We start from the raw sequence: 15,744 nt of genomic DNA, 5'->3' as shown, positions 1-15,744 counted from the left end.
CCTGCGACTGGCTGGCAAGCAGTTCAGATAGCTGGGACGGGCTACAGCATCCCTGTGACTCTAGTGAGGATAAATGGAGCAGGAAATGGATGAATGGACGTATTTGTACATATTTAATTTTAACATTTCTGTTTGGCGGGCCGGATAAAAAAAGCCTTACAAGAAACAAATGGCCCGCGGGCAGTAGTTTGCCCACCCCTGCCATTGATGAACACTCTCATTTAACCCGAGAACCCAGTATCTTAAGGAGTATGAGAGTATGGTTCAGATTTATACAAAATACAACTGGACCTTTACCAGTGCATTATTTATTTGAATAGATCAAGCAATATACAAGAACAATACTTGACATCATGCATTATTAGTAACTTTAAGAAATGTCCCCATAAAGACGTTAGTGCCACTTATTTATTTTTACCTTATAGCATGAAGTTGCTTGCTGCTGTGTTTTATTGGTTTCATTCAGATTTCTTGGCAGACACCACCCACCCACCACGAATGTGTTACTAAGGAAACAGGAAAAAAATGAGCTTTTTTTGGACGTGGCGGGAAGAAATCTCCCTTTTCCTCCGTTTGCGGTGCTTTTTCTCTTTTTTTTTTTCAGGCTTTGCTTTTGTCAGTCGCGTCTTGCTGGGCCACCACCTCTCCTCCGCTGCCGAAGCGCTGATTCAGCTCAGAGGTCAACACAGAGCAGCAAGATTTCTAAAACGGATGGAAACCAAGGTGTGAAATTCTACAATCTATTCATCGGAATACAATCATTAAAGGTGGTATCCGTTACTTCGAAATATTGTACCGGGTGATGCCATCTTCTTGCTGGAATAATCATTGCAGCTCCTTTTGTTGCGCTTACAAGTATATGAATTTCTTACAGACACTCAAATAAACTCTTCCTTTTTTCATCATTTTTGGGTTTTGGGTCGGCATTTGAAATGTGTTTGCAACAGTCCTTTTCTTAATTTCATCATTTTCATCATATGATAAAAGAAAACCGCCAGCACGCACGTGAAACAAATCCCCCTAACTCCCGCTTACTTTTCTCCAGGGTTGTGTGCTCCATAGCTGGAACACCAAGGTTAAAAGAAAGATAAAAGCAAATAGGCGCAGTGTAAATATATACATTATATATATATATATATATATATATATATATATATATATATATATATATATATATATATATATATATATATATATATATATATATATATATGTATATATACATATATATAAACCTCTTGTGTGGGTTCAAATCCAGCTATCGGACTTCCTGTGCGGAGTTTGTATGTTCTCCCCCGTGCTTGCGTGGGTTTCCTCCAGGCACTCCGGTTTCCTCCCACATTCCAAAGACATGCATTTCAGGTGGATTGGCCGGTCCAAATTGTCCCTAGTTGTCTGTCCCTGTGTGCCCTGCGATTTGCTGGCAACCAGTTCAGGGTGTCCCCTGCCCACTGCCCTATAATTGCTGGGATGGGCTCCAGCACCCCCGCGACCCTACTGAGGATAAGCAGTGTAGCTAATGAGATGATAGATAGACAGATAGATAGATAGATAGATAGATAGATAGATAGATAGATAGATAGATAGATAGATAGATAGATAGATAGATAGATAGATAGATAGATAGATAGATAGATAGATAGATAGATAGATAGATGGATAGATAGATAGATGGATGGATAGATAGATAGATAGATAGATAGATAGATAGATAGATAGATAGATAGATAGATAGATAGATAGATAGATAGATAGATAGATAGATAGATAGATAGATAGATAGATAGATAGATAGATAGATAGATAGATAGACAGACAGACAGATAGATAGATAGATAGATAGATAGATAGATAGATAGATAGATAGATAGATAGATAGATAGATAGATAGATAGATAGATAGATAGATAGATAGATAGATAGATAGATAGATAGATAGATAGATAGATAGATAGATAGATAGATGAACTCCAATAGTTATTTATTTCTGTTAGTTCACTAATAATATTTTCCTTAACTTATTTTATATTTCGTTACAAATTATTTTAGTAGCTCTGTGGAGAGAGTTGCAATTGACATTCTTGTTCCGGAGTCTCAGGAGAAGGGGGACTTCTCACACTTGTTAACTCATTTACTGCCAGAATGCCAAAACATCCATCCATCCATCCATCATCTGCACCGCTTATCGTCAGTAGGGTTGCGGGGGTGCTGGAGCCCATCCCTGCTATCTTTGGGTAGTGGGCAGGGGACACCCTTAACTGGTTGCCAACCAGTGACAGGGCACACTGAGGCAGACATCTCACTCTCTCATTCACACCTAGGGGCCAATTTGAACCGGCCAATTAACCTGACATGCATGTTTTTGGGAATGTGGGAGGAAACCGGAGTGCCCGGGAGTAACCCAAAGATGTAAGGCACGATAACTTGTTTAAATAATTAATAAAGGACAGTCCAAAGTTATTTGGCGGACAGGTATTTTATAAGCCTTTGGCTTCAACCTGTCATCCACTTTTTTCAGGTAATTTCTTCATTTTGTGATGTGATGTTGGTTGCAATTTGTTTGAAAAGAAAGGAAAACACTAGGAAAAACTACAAAATACATCAGGGACATCAGATTGGCTTAAAAGCTAAATCTCCAAAATATGCTACCTCCATTCCTACCTTCTGTTCCTGGGCACGATTGCGGGCCTTGAAGATGAGCTCAAGAAGCGCAAAAACGAGGCTCAAGCCCAGCCCAACTCCGAGAAAGACAAAGAGACTCTGAAGGTCAGAAGGCTGGAGGGTCCCTGAGTTGCAGGCTCCGTCATCCCCCGAACAGCTGCTGACCCACCACTTGGCCCGTAAGAAGGAAAGCTCGCCAGATTCCATCATATGCCGCAAGGCCTCTGTGATGTTCTTTACCAAAGGTGAACCTGAAGGTGTGCGATTTAAACCTAGTAAGTTAGTGAACCTTGAAAGCCGCTCAGTGTGGCACTTACCCTGACGAGCAGCGATGCTGTAACCTCTGATGGAGACGATGTCCTGGGATCGAGTCAAGGTGCAGTGGCGACCCACAGCCGAGTCTAAGGATGCAGTTTCGCCGATGAAAGCAAAATTTCCCTCCTGAGCACGACGAATGCCCTCCTTAATGCTTGAAACGTAACTCTTTTTCTGTTCCATGTGCTGGTAGATGCGTCTGCACAGTGGGTTTTGGGAGTTCTTTGATAAGAATGAAGAAACCGTGTCAATTCTTTTGCGCTGTCGTCAATTATTGTTGGTAGTAAGGAGTGAACACCTTAAAGAAAAGCATGGTGGAGCCACCCTCAACTGTGCCGTACTCAATCTTGTCTTGGTTAGCGAGGTCTTCAAAGGTCTTAACAGTGGCTTGCTTGTTCTTGGAGTGCAGCACAGAGTTAAAGTTGGCCAGGTAGCAAGCGAGCAGCAATATGGCAAATAACCACCAGATGGCACTGATGAGTTTCCCAGACACAGCTTTAGGATGAGGACCAGCGCCTGGCAGAGGGCAGATAACATACCGGTCAAGCTCCAGGGCTCCATACCCTTACAGACTGTCGTATTTTCCCTTACAAAATACAAAATAATCTTACATCATATTTTTTTTTTCAAACGTGTTTATTTATTTAATTTAACATGTTATATTGTATGTGTTTCGTTATATCATATATATTGTTTATTAACATTTTGTTGTAAGATACTGAGTTGCTCGACATGAATGAGGTTTTTTATAAAATAGTTCAAAAATTAAGTAGCCGGCTCTCTTTAATGAGTTGAGACGAAAAAGCCGGTTCTCTAAAAAGAGACGGACTTCCTTTCACTACATCAAACCGCTCGCTTGGATTGCAACGAAAAAAACGATACCGAAATAGAGGCTACCGCGGCGAACTCGTTTGACTTGATTGATTTGCCGTTTCGTGATAGTCGGTGTATACCGGATGGTACCCATTATGGACAAATTTGCGTTTTTCCGTACAGATTTTCTCATACGTCGTACACGTCTTAAAATGCATAATAAACGTACTTTGTACGGCAAAACCGTACAGGTTGACAGGTATGAGATAAAAAATTCATTTTTACACAGTATGTGTGAGCACGCTTGAACATTATGAGGCTCTTGCAAGTTAAAATGCGGAGGGTGTGTCTAATAAAAGTTAAAAGAAGAATATTATCTCCATCAAGAAAATGTTAACAATGCCCAACTTAACTTAAAGCTCCCCTTATTATCATTCCAGCACACTTATTTGTGTTTATCTTACTTTTAGCAAACCTGTTCGAAGCTCGCAACACATGAGGTAGGATGAATGGGGAACGGGTTATTAAGGGCTGTCGGGGAGGATTTGGAAAGTAACTTAATGCTCGTCCCCATTTTTGGGGGCGGTGGAGGGTTCATTTGTTAGCGTAACATGAAAATGGTGAAAGTAAGAAAAGGCCTGTTTCAAATGCAGTCCAAATTCAAACCCAAACCCCAAGAGAAAGGAAAAACATATTTTGGGGGAACGCGTCTAAAAAGCACATGTACATAGGGAGGCTGCAACGATGACACAAGCCAGAAGATGGTGTCAGCGGCCCCCAAAAAATTCCAAATTCCATACAGCATGTTTATGTGTAGAAGTATGGAACTGTAAGACTGCATCCCTCGATGATAGGAGTTTAACTCCATTGCTGCTCCTAAAGCACCAATGAGATAATTTATAAAACAAGCAAAATGGCTCAGCTTTGCTGGGCAATCTACTTGGGCCAAGTTTATCGATTTAATGGGGTACCTTGACGTGAAACCTAGCTCAAGACACTCATGGAAGCCTAAAGTACAGCTGTGTAAACTTTCACCAAAATCAGTTCAACCGTTCTGAAGCCTATAAGTCACATACAAACCACAACACAGCCTAGCAAGTCAGCAAGTTGCATTGAAACAGTAATGATAGAATGTCTTCTAATAATTCTACGAGTGTGAAAAAAGAGAAAGGGGCTGTTAGATGTTACCAGGATCAAGATAAACTCGTTTTTGGGATACCTTGCAGGGTGAGCGCTCCCGTGATGTACCAGTAGCTGTGCAGAAGAGTAAATTGCTGCTCGTCCGTGGCGGGCTCGGCCCATTCTGTGGGACTGATCCTGAAAAATATAGCGTGTGGTAAGATTCGTGTCACTTGAAGCGAGCATTGTAGAGATGATTCATGAAGTCAGAACTTTCTTCTACATCATGAAGATTTGGAATTTACTGAAACAGGAAATGTAAAAGTCAAATAAAATGTAAGTCTGACAAAACTTATATTTATTGTTCTGGTTAATAGGAATTAAAAATATTCTTGCATAGAGAATAGAACATTTCAAAGCTTTATAGTCAAGATATACTGTGTCCTTTCCCCCTCCAAAATATATCTTGATCCATTGGCAGAAACAAACCTTTTGCACTGGTATTTAGCTATTTTAACACTTGTTTTTTGTGTTAAAATACCAAATTGAGAAACTTGATATTGATTGATTTACTGACTGACTGACTGACCGACTGACGGATTGATTAATTGATTAACTTTTTTATTTCTGCCGCTGGTCAGAAAGGTTAGAAAAAGCTGAAAATTGAGTCCTTTGATTAATGATTAATTGAGCAGAAGGGAAAAGAAAGGCAGACAGGAAAAAGCAAGGGCTTATCATGGTCCGGTCTCCTTGACAACAAAACAGTTTGTCACATCCTTTCTAAAAAAATTAAATGAAGTTTATTTTACATTTCAAAGCTTATTTCCATGTGTGACTAAAGTTAAAACTTTTCTTATTTTCACAAGTAAGCAGAGGTAATATCTGAGATAATCTTGCTTGTTTTAAGCTTTTTATTTTTTTGCACCTCAAAATAATTACATGTTGTTATTTTCCCCTCCTCCCCAAAAACGAATTAAAAAACAGAAACCCTACATTTAGTTTGAGCAGTATCTTTTCCTGTAGGATAAGATTTTCCTTACATTGCTGCTTTGTTTGTGGTTTGAATCCCTTGACTTTTTTTTCTGAATGAGTTAAGATAACAACATTTATAATTACGTTTTAGACTGTTAAAGTTTTCATTGTTGTTAATTCAATAAAAATAGACAATTTTTAGTCAGTTTATATCGTAATTATAAACCAACTCAAAAGGGAGGGGTTTAATTATTCAATGATGGTGTTGGAACTCTATTAGGAAAAGGTGTTTTCTTAGTCTCACCATTTTACTGCTACATTAACAAATATTAACACAAATTTGCAGGGACAAGCATGATGTCCCTTTCCAGCACAAGGGCTCTTTGAACTCAGTTGGGTATTCTTAACACACCGGTGATTTACGAGATATTGGAGGTTTTTAACTCGCTGATGACATCTTCTGGCTTCTATCATAATTGCAGCCTCTGTCAAGCTCTTTTTGTTGCATGTGCGTGTGCATTTCTTAGACGAGCTCAAATGAACTCTTCTTTTTTATCTTTTTGGGTGTTTTGGTTGGCGTTTGAACTGTCCTCTATACAGGCCTTTTCTTACATTCACCATTTTCATGCTACACTACCAGAAAAACTGTATTGCTAAAGTCACTTCCCCCACCCGGTCTTCCCTCTTCCTCTCTTCCCTAATGTGTTACTTTCAACTTTTCTTGGACACCTAAAGGGATGCACCCTACCTTCAAAGGGACAGTGTGTAATATTTAGTGCCTCCTGGTAGTACAAAAACCTTTCATTTATTAAAAAAAAAACAACATTGATTTGAATACAAGGCAAAAATACATGAAATTGGTAATATTTATAAAAATCATAGAGGAGAAATTTCTATTTTTTTTACATAGTGGAATCCATACCTAGTAGTCATCGCCATATTTGTCTGTCATCTAGCTGCTACACAGTGATGATTCGGTACTGGTTTTCCTTTGCATTAGACAATGTGGGACAAATATTACACACTGGGGCTTTAATAAAGAAAATATTCAACTTTCAACGTTTTTTAGGATGCTTCAAATGACGAACTCTACCTTTAAACTAAAATAATACTTAAAATAAGCAATAAACAATGAGCAGAACAAGAGCATTTTACTCTGAAATAGTATTTTTTTACTTTTGGCACATACCTGCCCACAAGAAAGACACAAAGGCCGGTGAGCACGAAGGCGAGTAGGATGCCCACCCACATGTGGGTGGAGAAGGGCGCCAGGAGGCTGAGGCTTCTGTCCCCGCAGGCAACGTCTTTATGCAGCATGAAGCTGATGCCCGTTTGCAAGAAGGGGGCCGACATGTCCACGTGCTGCTCCCTGAGCGCCGTGCGGGTCAGCGGCGCCACCGCCAGGTCCGCTTCCTAACGGATACCAGTCCAAGACCACAAGCTCAATAAGAGGCTCAAGATTCTTACAGGCACATCGCAGGGTTTGAATTGTAGGTATTTATCATCCCTCCATCCATTGTATGCTCCGCTTAACCACAATAGGGTCGCGGGGGTGCTGGAGCCCATTCCAAACATCTTTAGGCAGTGCGTAGGCGTCACCCTGAACTGGTTTCCAGCCGGCCGCCGGGCTCACAGAGACATACAACAACTCATGCGCTCACTCATACCGTCGGACCATTTGGGCCTGCCAATCAACCTGCTATTTTTAGAATGTGGTAGGAAACCCGAATGCCCAGAGGAAACCTGCTTGGGGAGAACATGCAAACTCTGCATAGGGAGGTCGGTAGCTGTAATTGAACCAGGTCCTTTAAACTTTGGGGTATACCGTACTGAACCTTCAGTTACCGTGCTGCCCAGGTTTTCATCATCTTGTTTTAGTTTAGAATTTGTTAATCAAGACATTTGCATTTAGTTTACATAGCATGAGGCTCACTTATAGGGAGTTAGTATATTGTTCTTCAGCTGTTGTAGGTAACCAAAAACCTTGCAAAGGCTTGGCAAAAAAAAAATAATTAAAAGAAAAATTGAACAGTTTTGTCACTTTGAATGTCTGTAGTTTTGTCTTCTTTCTTGTGCTTTGTTGCACTCAGTTAAAGTTGCACTACGCAATACAGCGACATCTAGTGGTCAAATAGTACAAAGTGTCCCTTTAATCTATCTTCATCTAATTATTAATAGGTTTGTTTCTGCATACCAGTACAAGAAAAACTAATTCCATTCTTATGCAAGAAGCAATCAATTAAAAAACTAAATTTGGTTTTATGCTCATTCTAAGTATTGTTTTTCTTAAATTACTAGACAAAAAAACCCAGCAATATCTAGTGGTCAAATATACGGCCATCCAAGAACCACGAGCAGGACAAATGCCGTGAAGTCCAGATCAACTGCAAAAAGGGGCTATCTTCAGCCCTTGTGAGGCCATGTGCCTCTTACACCTCCCCTCTCCTTTGTTCTTAGAGGTACGCAAGAAAACGCAAGTACAGTGGAACCTCGGTTTTCGAACGCCTCTCGGTTCTAACAAATCGGAGTTCGACCAAAAATTTTGAGAAATTCTTGCTTCGCTGTTCGGTCAAAAAAATCAGAGTTCGAACGCCGGTAATGCGTGAGTGCCTACACTAGGGTGCGATGCTGAGTGGCGTACGGGTGTAGATCGCTCTTTTTGTGACCAACTGTTATCGCGTGTGGACGTGCTTCATTTTGCTTTCACTTTTAATATAAGTGTTTTAGCCCCTAATTATGCCTCTGAAGAAAGTCAGTGCAAGCAGCAAAGTTGCTACAGGTGAAAAAAGAAAAGTAGTGCGTACAACTATTGCATTTAAGAAAGAAATAATAGCAAAATATCAAGGAGGTGTGCGAGTGTCTGATCTTGCCTGCGTCTTCTGCTGACCACCACAATAGTAAAAAATCCTATTCATAATTCTTTTATTTTTTTATTTTTACACGTTCATTTTAGCGTAATCTTTCGTACGGAAGATTGCGATAACGCGGACGTACGATTAGCCTGGGTTAGCTTTATGTTTACGTTGAACATTCAAGGTAAACATTCAGGGTGTTGGAACGGATTAAAACGATTTACATTATTTTTAATGGGAAAAATAATTTCGGTGATCAAACAAATCGGTTTTCGAACAGGGTTCTGGAACGAATTATGGTCGAGAACCGAGGTTCCACTGTAAAAAGAACACTACAACCTGTTTTTGGTGCAGGGGCAAATAATATTTCATTTTTGACGCGCTATGAAGAAAGATCATGATCATTCAAATAAGTTGATTACCTTAAAACTGTGTTTATTGATCAGTACTTTCATTATTGCTACCGAATTTCCCCCCCCTCCCCTCTCGCTAACACTGCAAGTGCTTGTGTCAACAATGTGCTTATTCTTTTGTATGAATAAAGTCTCATGTAAATAAAACGTAGTTTGTTAGAATCAGATATTTATCTGAGTGTCCATATGGTTTTCCTTCAGGACTGATCAATTATTATCCATATCAATGAACTAAAAAATAATAATTTTAAGCTAAAAAATAAATGTTTAGAGTATTGCTCCCTTTATGATTGACATACACAATATTTGGCTATGTCAAATTAATATATATTTATGAAATAACACAATATACATAAACTATCGTATATGTGTGCGATTTTAAAAACAATAGAAGACAAAAGAGACATACTCCTCTTATGATTTCCCCAATCATCCCGTTCCAGTTGCCATTGGAGTCCATAGCTCCATATCGGTTGTCCTTTACCAGTTGCACTTTGTACTTGAAGCTGAGCATTTGGCTGAGCTCCGAAATCAGGTCCAAGCAATAACCCTCCAGCTCCCCTTCAGAACCTTTACTCATTACGTACGGTTCTTCCTGAGAAGCACAAACGCATAGACACAAAAACAGCCTCAGATGCATCCATGATTTAACAATAAAAATACTTCAATTGGAGCTGTTGATAGCACAGAAGGAAAGACAGTGTACTAAAATAAACAAACAGGAATAGTTTACCTCATTAGCAGAAAACACTTTCTTTTTCTAATTGGAATTTTTCAAAATCTAATTTGAACTTTTCGTAGTAAAATAAATAATTTAAAAATACATATCTCATCTTGCTTTTGATAGATTGTTTTATTAAAAAAATTAATTAGCTCAATATTTTAGCATCCGGAAGATCATTTTTTATAATAGTATTATAGGTATAATGGTAAGGATAAATAAATGTATATAATCAATAAATACCTAATAATGACAATAAAAGCAATAAATAATACAATAATAGAATATATATAAAACAAAAATAAATCTGCAATATATTAGTGATAAGTGTATTCAGTTTTTAATATTGAACCTTTGCCAAAGGATCTTGCATAGGATGCCAATTCATTATTTCATTATTTAAGCTCATTGCTTTCACTTGCCCGTTGTCAGTCGGTCAGCAAACCTCTATTTACACAGGGCAAGCATTTTTGACTCCGACTCCCGTTTTTTTCCCCCTGACCACGTTCTGATCTCCCGTCCTGGCTAACGACCCCTTTTTTGACCCGACCCCGTTCTGATCTCCCGTCCCAGCTAACGACCTGTTTTTGCCGTCCAACCACGCTACGATCTCCCGCTCTAGAAGATTCACTTCCGCATTCAGAACACCCTCTGATCCCGTGAGCGGCTTGCTTCCCTCGTTCAGCGAGCACCAGATCACTGTTGCTGATTTTCCTCTATATCTCAATAAACCTGTGAATAACATTGCGCATCTGGGTCCTCCTTCTGTTCTGGTCTTGACAATGTTGACAATTATACACTGTTTATATCACTATTGGCCATTCATGTGGCTGTTCTTTGGTACCCACACCTTTTATGACAGACCTGCTTTTGTAACTGTGAAAGTTCATAAAAAGAAGGAACCAATAAATACATAATGATAACAATAAAAGCAATAAATACGACAATAATAGAATAGAATTGTGATAAGTTTATTCTGGTTTTAATATTGAACCTTTGCCAAAGGAGATTGCATAGGATGCGGGTTCATTATTTTGTGGTGCACTGTTTTTTGTTAATTTGACAAATATACATTGTTTCATCACTATCGGCCATTCATGTGGCTGTTCTTTGATATCCGCACCCTTTAGGACAGATGTGCTTTAGTAACCGGAGAGATTTCATAAAAAGAAAGAGCTATGGGAAGGGCTTCAGAATTTCTTGTCTGAATCCTCACTCCCCTGTTCTCCGTGTATATTTAAAATTTAAAGAAGTTTTCTTTCCCTATTTTGACTGTTGAAACGTATTAAATAGAATGCGTTTTATTGTGAAGGAAATTTAAAAAAATGAATACCTTTATAGTGGTGATAATCAACTCCTTTGTGCCTGGAATATGGGTGAAGGAGAAGAAAGACATTTTTGTTATACGTTTTTAAAAATCAAGAACGAGTCAAAGTCAGTAACCCGTATTTGGAGCAGCTTCAGAAGGCCCGACAGATTCTATTGCTGCTTTGTGAGCTACAGGCTTCTCTCAAGATGCAGCGATAAATAAGCTCAGCAGCTACAATTTGACAATTGAGGCCTTGTGTACAATAATGCACAGAAGTGGCCTCATCAGACAAAAGAGTCAGGGGGCCATTTCAAATGTAAGGGGATGTGGGGGGCAGGAGCTGGGGCACAACTATTTTTAACACCCCCAAAATTGTGTTACGGCCTAAAGCACAATAAACATAACCAACAGCACATTCAAACAAGAACTTTCAATAGGATTCATGATTTAAAACAAACAATAGACAGTTATCTCCCTTCCAAACGTTTTTCCATGGATTCTGTGTTGCTGAAAGGTCAAAAAGGGTTTATATTTTATAATGTTTTTAACTTTTTAAATATTTTAAATTACATTTCCAGCATTTTCAGCTTTACAATTAGCTTTTTTAAAAGTGGGACTATTTGATTATTTTATTTTATTTTAAATAATTCCACTTGCTTTACTTAAAGCTACCTGGAGGGTGACTAAATAAATGCTATTTTGATTTTGTAGAATAATAAATTAAAAAAAAAAAACATTTATTGTGTGTATAATATTACATTCGTATTGGTAATATCCATGGAACCACCCAAAACCTACCATTTTCTACTTCTTTTTTTCCTTTTTTTCTTTATCATTTCTTGTTTCTCGCACTTTCTTCCTTCTTCTGTTTTGTTCTTTCCTTGCTTTTTACTTCTTTTTCGCTTTTTTCCTCATTTCTTCTTTTTTTTCTCCTTTTTCTTTTCTTCTTCTATTGTTTTATTTTAAATAGCTTTTTCTTTCTTTTCTTACCTTTTCCTCTTTTTCATTTTTTCTGAGTTTTTGTTTTTTATCGTTTCCCTTTTTTTCTTTGTTCATTGTTTTCTTGTTTTGCATTATTTTCCCCCCCCTTTTGTGCGTAATGTTACATAACAATTGGATTCAAGCAACAAAAACAATCTGTGGAGCCAATTGGGAGCACACATACTCATGCACACTCCCACATGCAGACACTTTGCACTGCACAGTGCGACTTGCGTCCTAGCACACTAGGGATTTATTTGCAACCCGGACGCCAAGGGTTAACTTCTCCCTATGTGCTGTAGGACGCAGGAGAGTCCACGCTAGTGTCCGCTCACACATATATAAATGTGATAGCATATGCGGTGCCCGGACTGCCGTCAGTACTATATCCACTTTTCTTAGGGTGGACAGAGTGTGTCTGTGAGGGGACAATGTCCATTCGGTAACGCCCTTGCACTTGTCTGTCGTAGAATCTGTTTGCTAAATGTACCTCCTTCGCTTACAACTTTGAATCCGCCAACAAAGTTTATCAAGTGTGGGCATGTTTATATTTATATAATAAGTGAAACATACAGTTGTGGCGCGCCATCACAAGCACAGAATACAAGCCTGCTGAATTTCGCTTAATGGAGATATTCTCCTTACTGTATATACTTGCACCCAAGCAAATTTACAAATCTGAAATGAAACACTGAAAACAGGGGTAAGTTTATTTGGTCATATTTGTTAATTGTGGCATGTACAGGAAAAACTATTGCAAATCATGTTTCTTTTATTTGGTTTCCACATCCTTCAGGGCTGATTTTTTTGTAACCTTGAAGATTTATAAAAAAATAGTTAATATCTAGTGGTCAAATATACGACAATCCTAGAACCAAAAATAGTTAATGGGAGGGCTTTACGATGGGTTGGAAATCTCGCAAGTTATATATCCATTGATGTCTTTTCGCCTTATTTTGAGTGTCTACTAAAATTTAAACTTATGAATTTGTAAAGTTATTTTTCCAATACACCATGCCTGGAGAAAAAAACATCGTGGACAGTACCTAGAAATTGAGGAGGAAAGACAAAATGGATATTGAGTGTCTCGTCTAAGTGTTTGTTTGAAAGCTTTTAAGATTGCACAAGCCAATAAATATAAAGGGTTTACTGCTCTCACTGGTAGGTATCCATGTTTTGTTATTTTTCTTTTATTATGTAGATTTAAGAGCAATTTTAGGGGGTTGGCTTCTCTGTGAATATACACGGTAATTTGTAACTAATTACATTCAGAGGAAGGTGCTACATTTTGGTGTCTGTAATCTGGGCAGGGGGAGTGTCTTACCTGAATTACTTTTTAAGTGAAGTAATTTGTAACTGTATTCAAATCCTGTTTTTCTGTAAGGCGCCCTACACTGACTGAGAGAGTATAGTGGTGTCCCCAGCATGTCTGCAGGGCCTTACAACAAACGAGGGCAGAGGGGACCAAAAGGTCGCTGTTGTGACGCTTGCCTCATAATTAAGTGCAATGACAAAATGTGTTCGCGGATGCCTCGGACGAGGTTCCTGACAGCAGGTCAGCCTCCTCCTGGGAGAAGATGCCCATCACTCTGCCACCTGCCTGTAGAGATGTCCCTAGTTGATCTATTACTCTGCTCTATGGACAGCAGAACGACGCAGGGCCCTCAATTGGTGAGAATTGTTAGGCTGCCCAATTGGAACAAACTTTGTTGGAATTCCAATGGTTTGGCACAGTCAGATACCATTGAAAAAACGGTTGGGAGTGTAACTTCTTTTGAAAGGGGTCAGCCAGAGCCCAGTTTTTGCAAGAAGGACTTTCAGACATGCAATTTGTGAAATGTAGGCTCCAACGCTTGTCTGAAATCAAACCCAAACCTGGTTCTTACGACAACAATAGGGAATTAGTTAAGATTTTTGGGTCACCGGTGCATAACTTATATTATTGTAGCTTGGGATGATAAAAAAATACATACATTTAATATTAGTAATAAATCAACTGGATATTGTGTGATTAAATACGCTTTGAAATTTTAAATGGCTGCAAGCAACAATATGTATGTAAAATAGAGTACATTAATAACATTTGTGCATATACGTATCTACGGTCATTATGTATAGTAAGTATTGAGGCATATAAGACTTTAAACTTGAAGAAACTGGGTTTAAATAAGAAAAGAAGCATTGATTATATTCATTGAGAGAAAACTTTTGGCATGGCTTACCCCGTTAGATTGACCTTAACAATTCACGTCCAATTGTTCAAGGATAGAGTATTTTTCGTAAAAGTATCGGTTCTCTTTTCATGCATTCATACAAAACCTTTTAAAGAGTCTTACCTGCCACAGAGGTCCATTGTGTGAGGACTGCCACAGCAAAAACAACAACTATGTGGACTTCCATCCTGCCTAAAAGCCTGAAAGTACACTTGCACATTACATCGAGGCAGTTCACTTGGCTGTCTCAGAAAAACAAAGCAGCACTTCTTTTTATAGTGCATTTCATTTTCTACTCACCCAAGAATTGAAGTCACGAAAACTGTCAACAAATGTCGCAAGTGGTAAGCGATGTGTACAACCGACACTGGTGAGCGAGTATAAATGTGGGAGGACAGAGGGAGGGACGATGTGGGGGGAACCTCAAATTTGTTTGTTGGCACAGAAGCTTAGCAAAGTTTTGAGACATAGTATTGGTGGAGATGTGGAAATGGGAAAAATGCTTTTTGAGTTTAAGGACTGTGGCCTCGCCAATTAAAGTAATAAAATAGAACGAGTATTCAGTATGTCACCATGTGTACCACTGTATACATCAGGGGTGTCAAACTCATTTTAACTCGGGGGCCACACGATAGAACAAACATTCTGTCGGGGGCCGGACAAAAGAAAAAGACAGATAAAGAAATAGGAGAAAGGGGAAGGGAAACAGGGAGAGGGGCGGGACAAAGAAAGAAAAAAAGGGACAGAGGGAGAGAGCGTGAGAAACAAAAGAGATAAAAAGACAAGTCGTGAGAGAGCTGGAAAGAAAGGGGGAGGAAGAAAGAAATCTAAAGAGAAATAGAAAGACAGAAGGAGAGAAAAGAGAACAGAAAGCGCAAAGGGTATGAAGAGAGAAAGAGAAAAGAGGGAAAAGGAAAAAAGGAAGTTAGAGCAAAAGAAGTTAAAAAGACACAGAGAGAGAAAGAGACAGAGCAACAAAGGAAGAGAAAAAGAGACACATAGAGAGTGAAAGTGACAGAGACAGAGAGGGTGGAAAAGAGAGAGAGAGACTGAGAGAGGGAGAAAGAAATACAAGTACAGTGTCTTTGTTCGAGGCACCTGGCTTTGGCAACATCAAGTCGACATATTTCAACCTGCAGCTTGTTTTTCCCTTGCGCTTCTCTTAGTGTTGTCTCGCGGGCCGGATTCAAACCATTAGCGGGCCTGATCTGGCCCGCGGGCCTCCTGTTTGACACCTGTGGTATACATAGTACGATATATGTATGTCGAGTGTTCCGAGCGTGACACGACTTTTTAGGCGGTTACTATGTTGGATTCCCAACGACAATGGGCGACCATGCAAATACAAATCGATTCACATATTTTAGAAGTTTAT

At 39.0% G+C, this 15,744-nt stretch overlaps 1 protein-coding gene across 1 annotated transcript; it reads right to left on the bottom strand.

Moving 5' to 3' along the window:
* Nucleotides 1-292: 292 nt before the first annotated feature.
* LOC148369075 (glutamate receptor U1-like) lies at nucleotides 293-14,758 on the bottom strand. Its single transcript, XM_088329884.1, has 10 exons — nucleotides 14,670-14,758; nucleotides 14,493-14,569; nucleotides 11,200-11,231; nucleotides 9,555-9,740; nucleotides 7,070-7,293; nucleotides 5,009-5,106; nucleotides 3,275-3,492; nucleotides 2,979-3,198; nucleotides 2,662-2,912; nucleotides 293-702 (listed from the first exon to the last, which is right to left on the bottom strand). The coding sequence occupies exons 2-10, from the start codon at nucleotides 14,554-14,556 to the stop codon at nucleotides 601-603; spliced, it is 1,395 nt and encodes a 464-aa protein (XP_088186010.1). The 5' UTR covers nucleotides 14,557-14,569; nucleotides 14,670-14,758; the 3' UTR covers nucleotides 293-600.
* Nucleotides 14,759-15,744: the final 986 nt, after the last annotated feature.

The sequence above is a fragment of the Urocampus carinirostris genome, chromosome 3 (genome assembly GCF_059441175.1).
Source record: "Urocampus carinirostris isolate Australia breed hairy pipefish chromosome 3, RoL_Ucar_1.0, whole genome shotgun sequence".
Classification (NCBI taxonomy): Eukaryota; Metazoa; Chordata; class Actinopteri; order Syngnathiformes; family Syngnathidae; genus Urocampus; species Urocampus carinirostris.
Note: the sequence above shows the minus strand (reverse complement) of the source record. Positions and strands in the feature narration are given on the sequence as shown.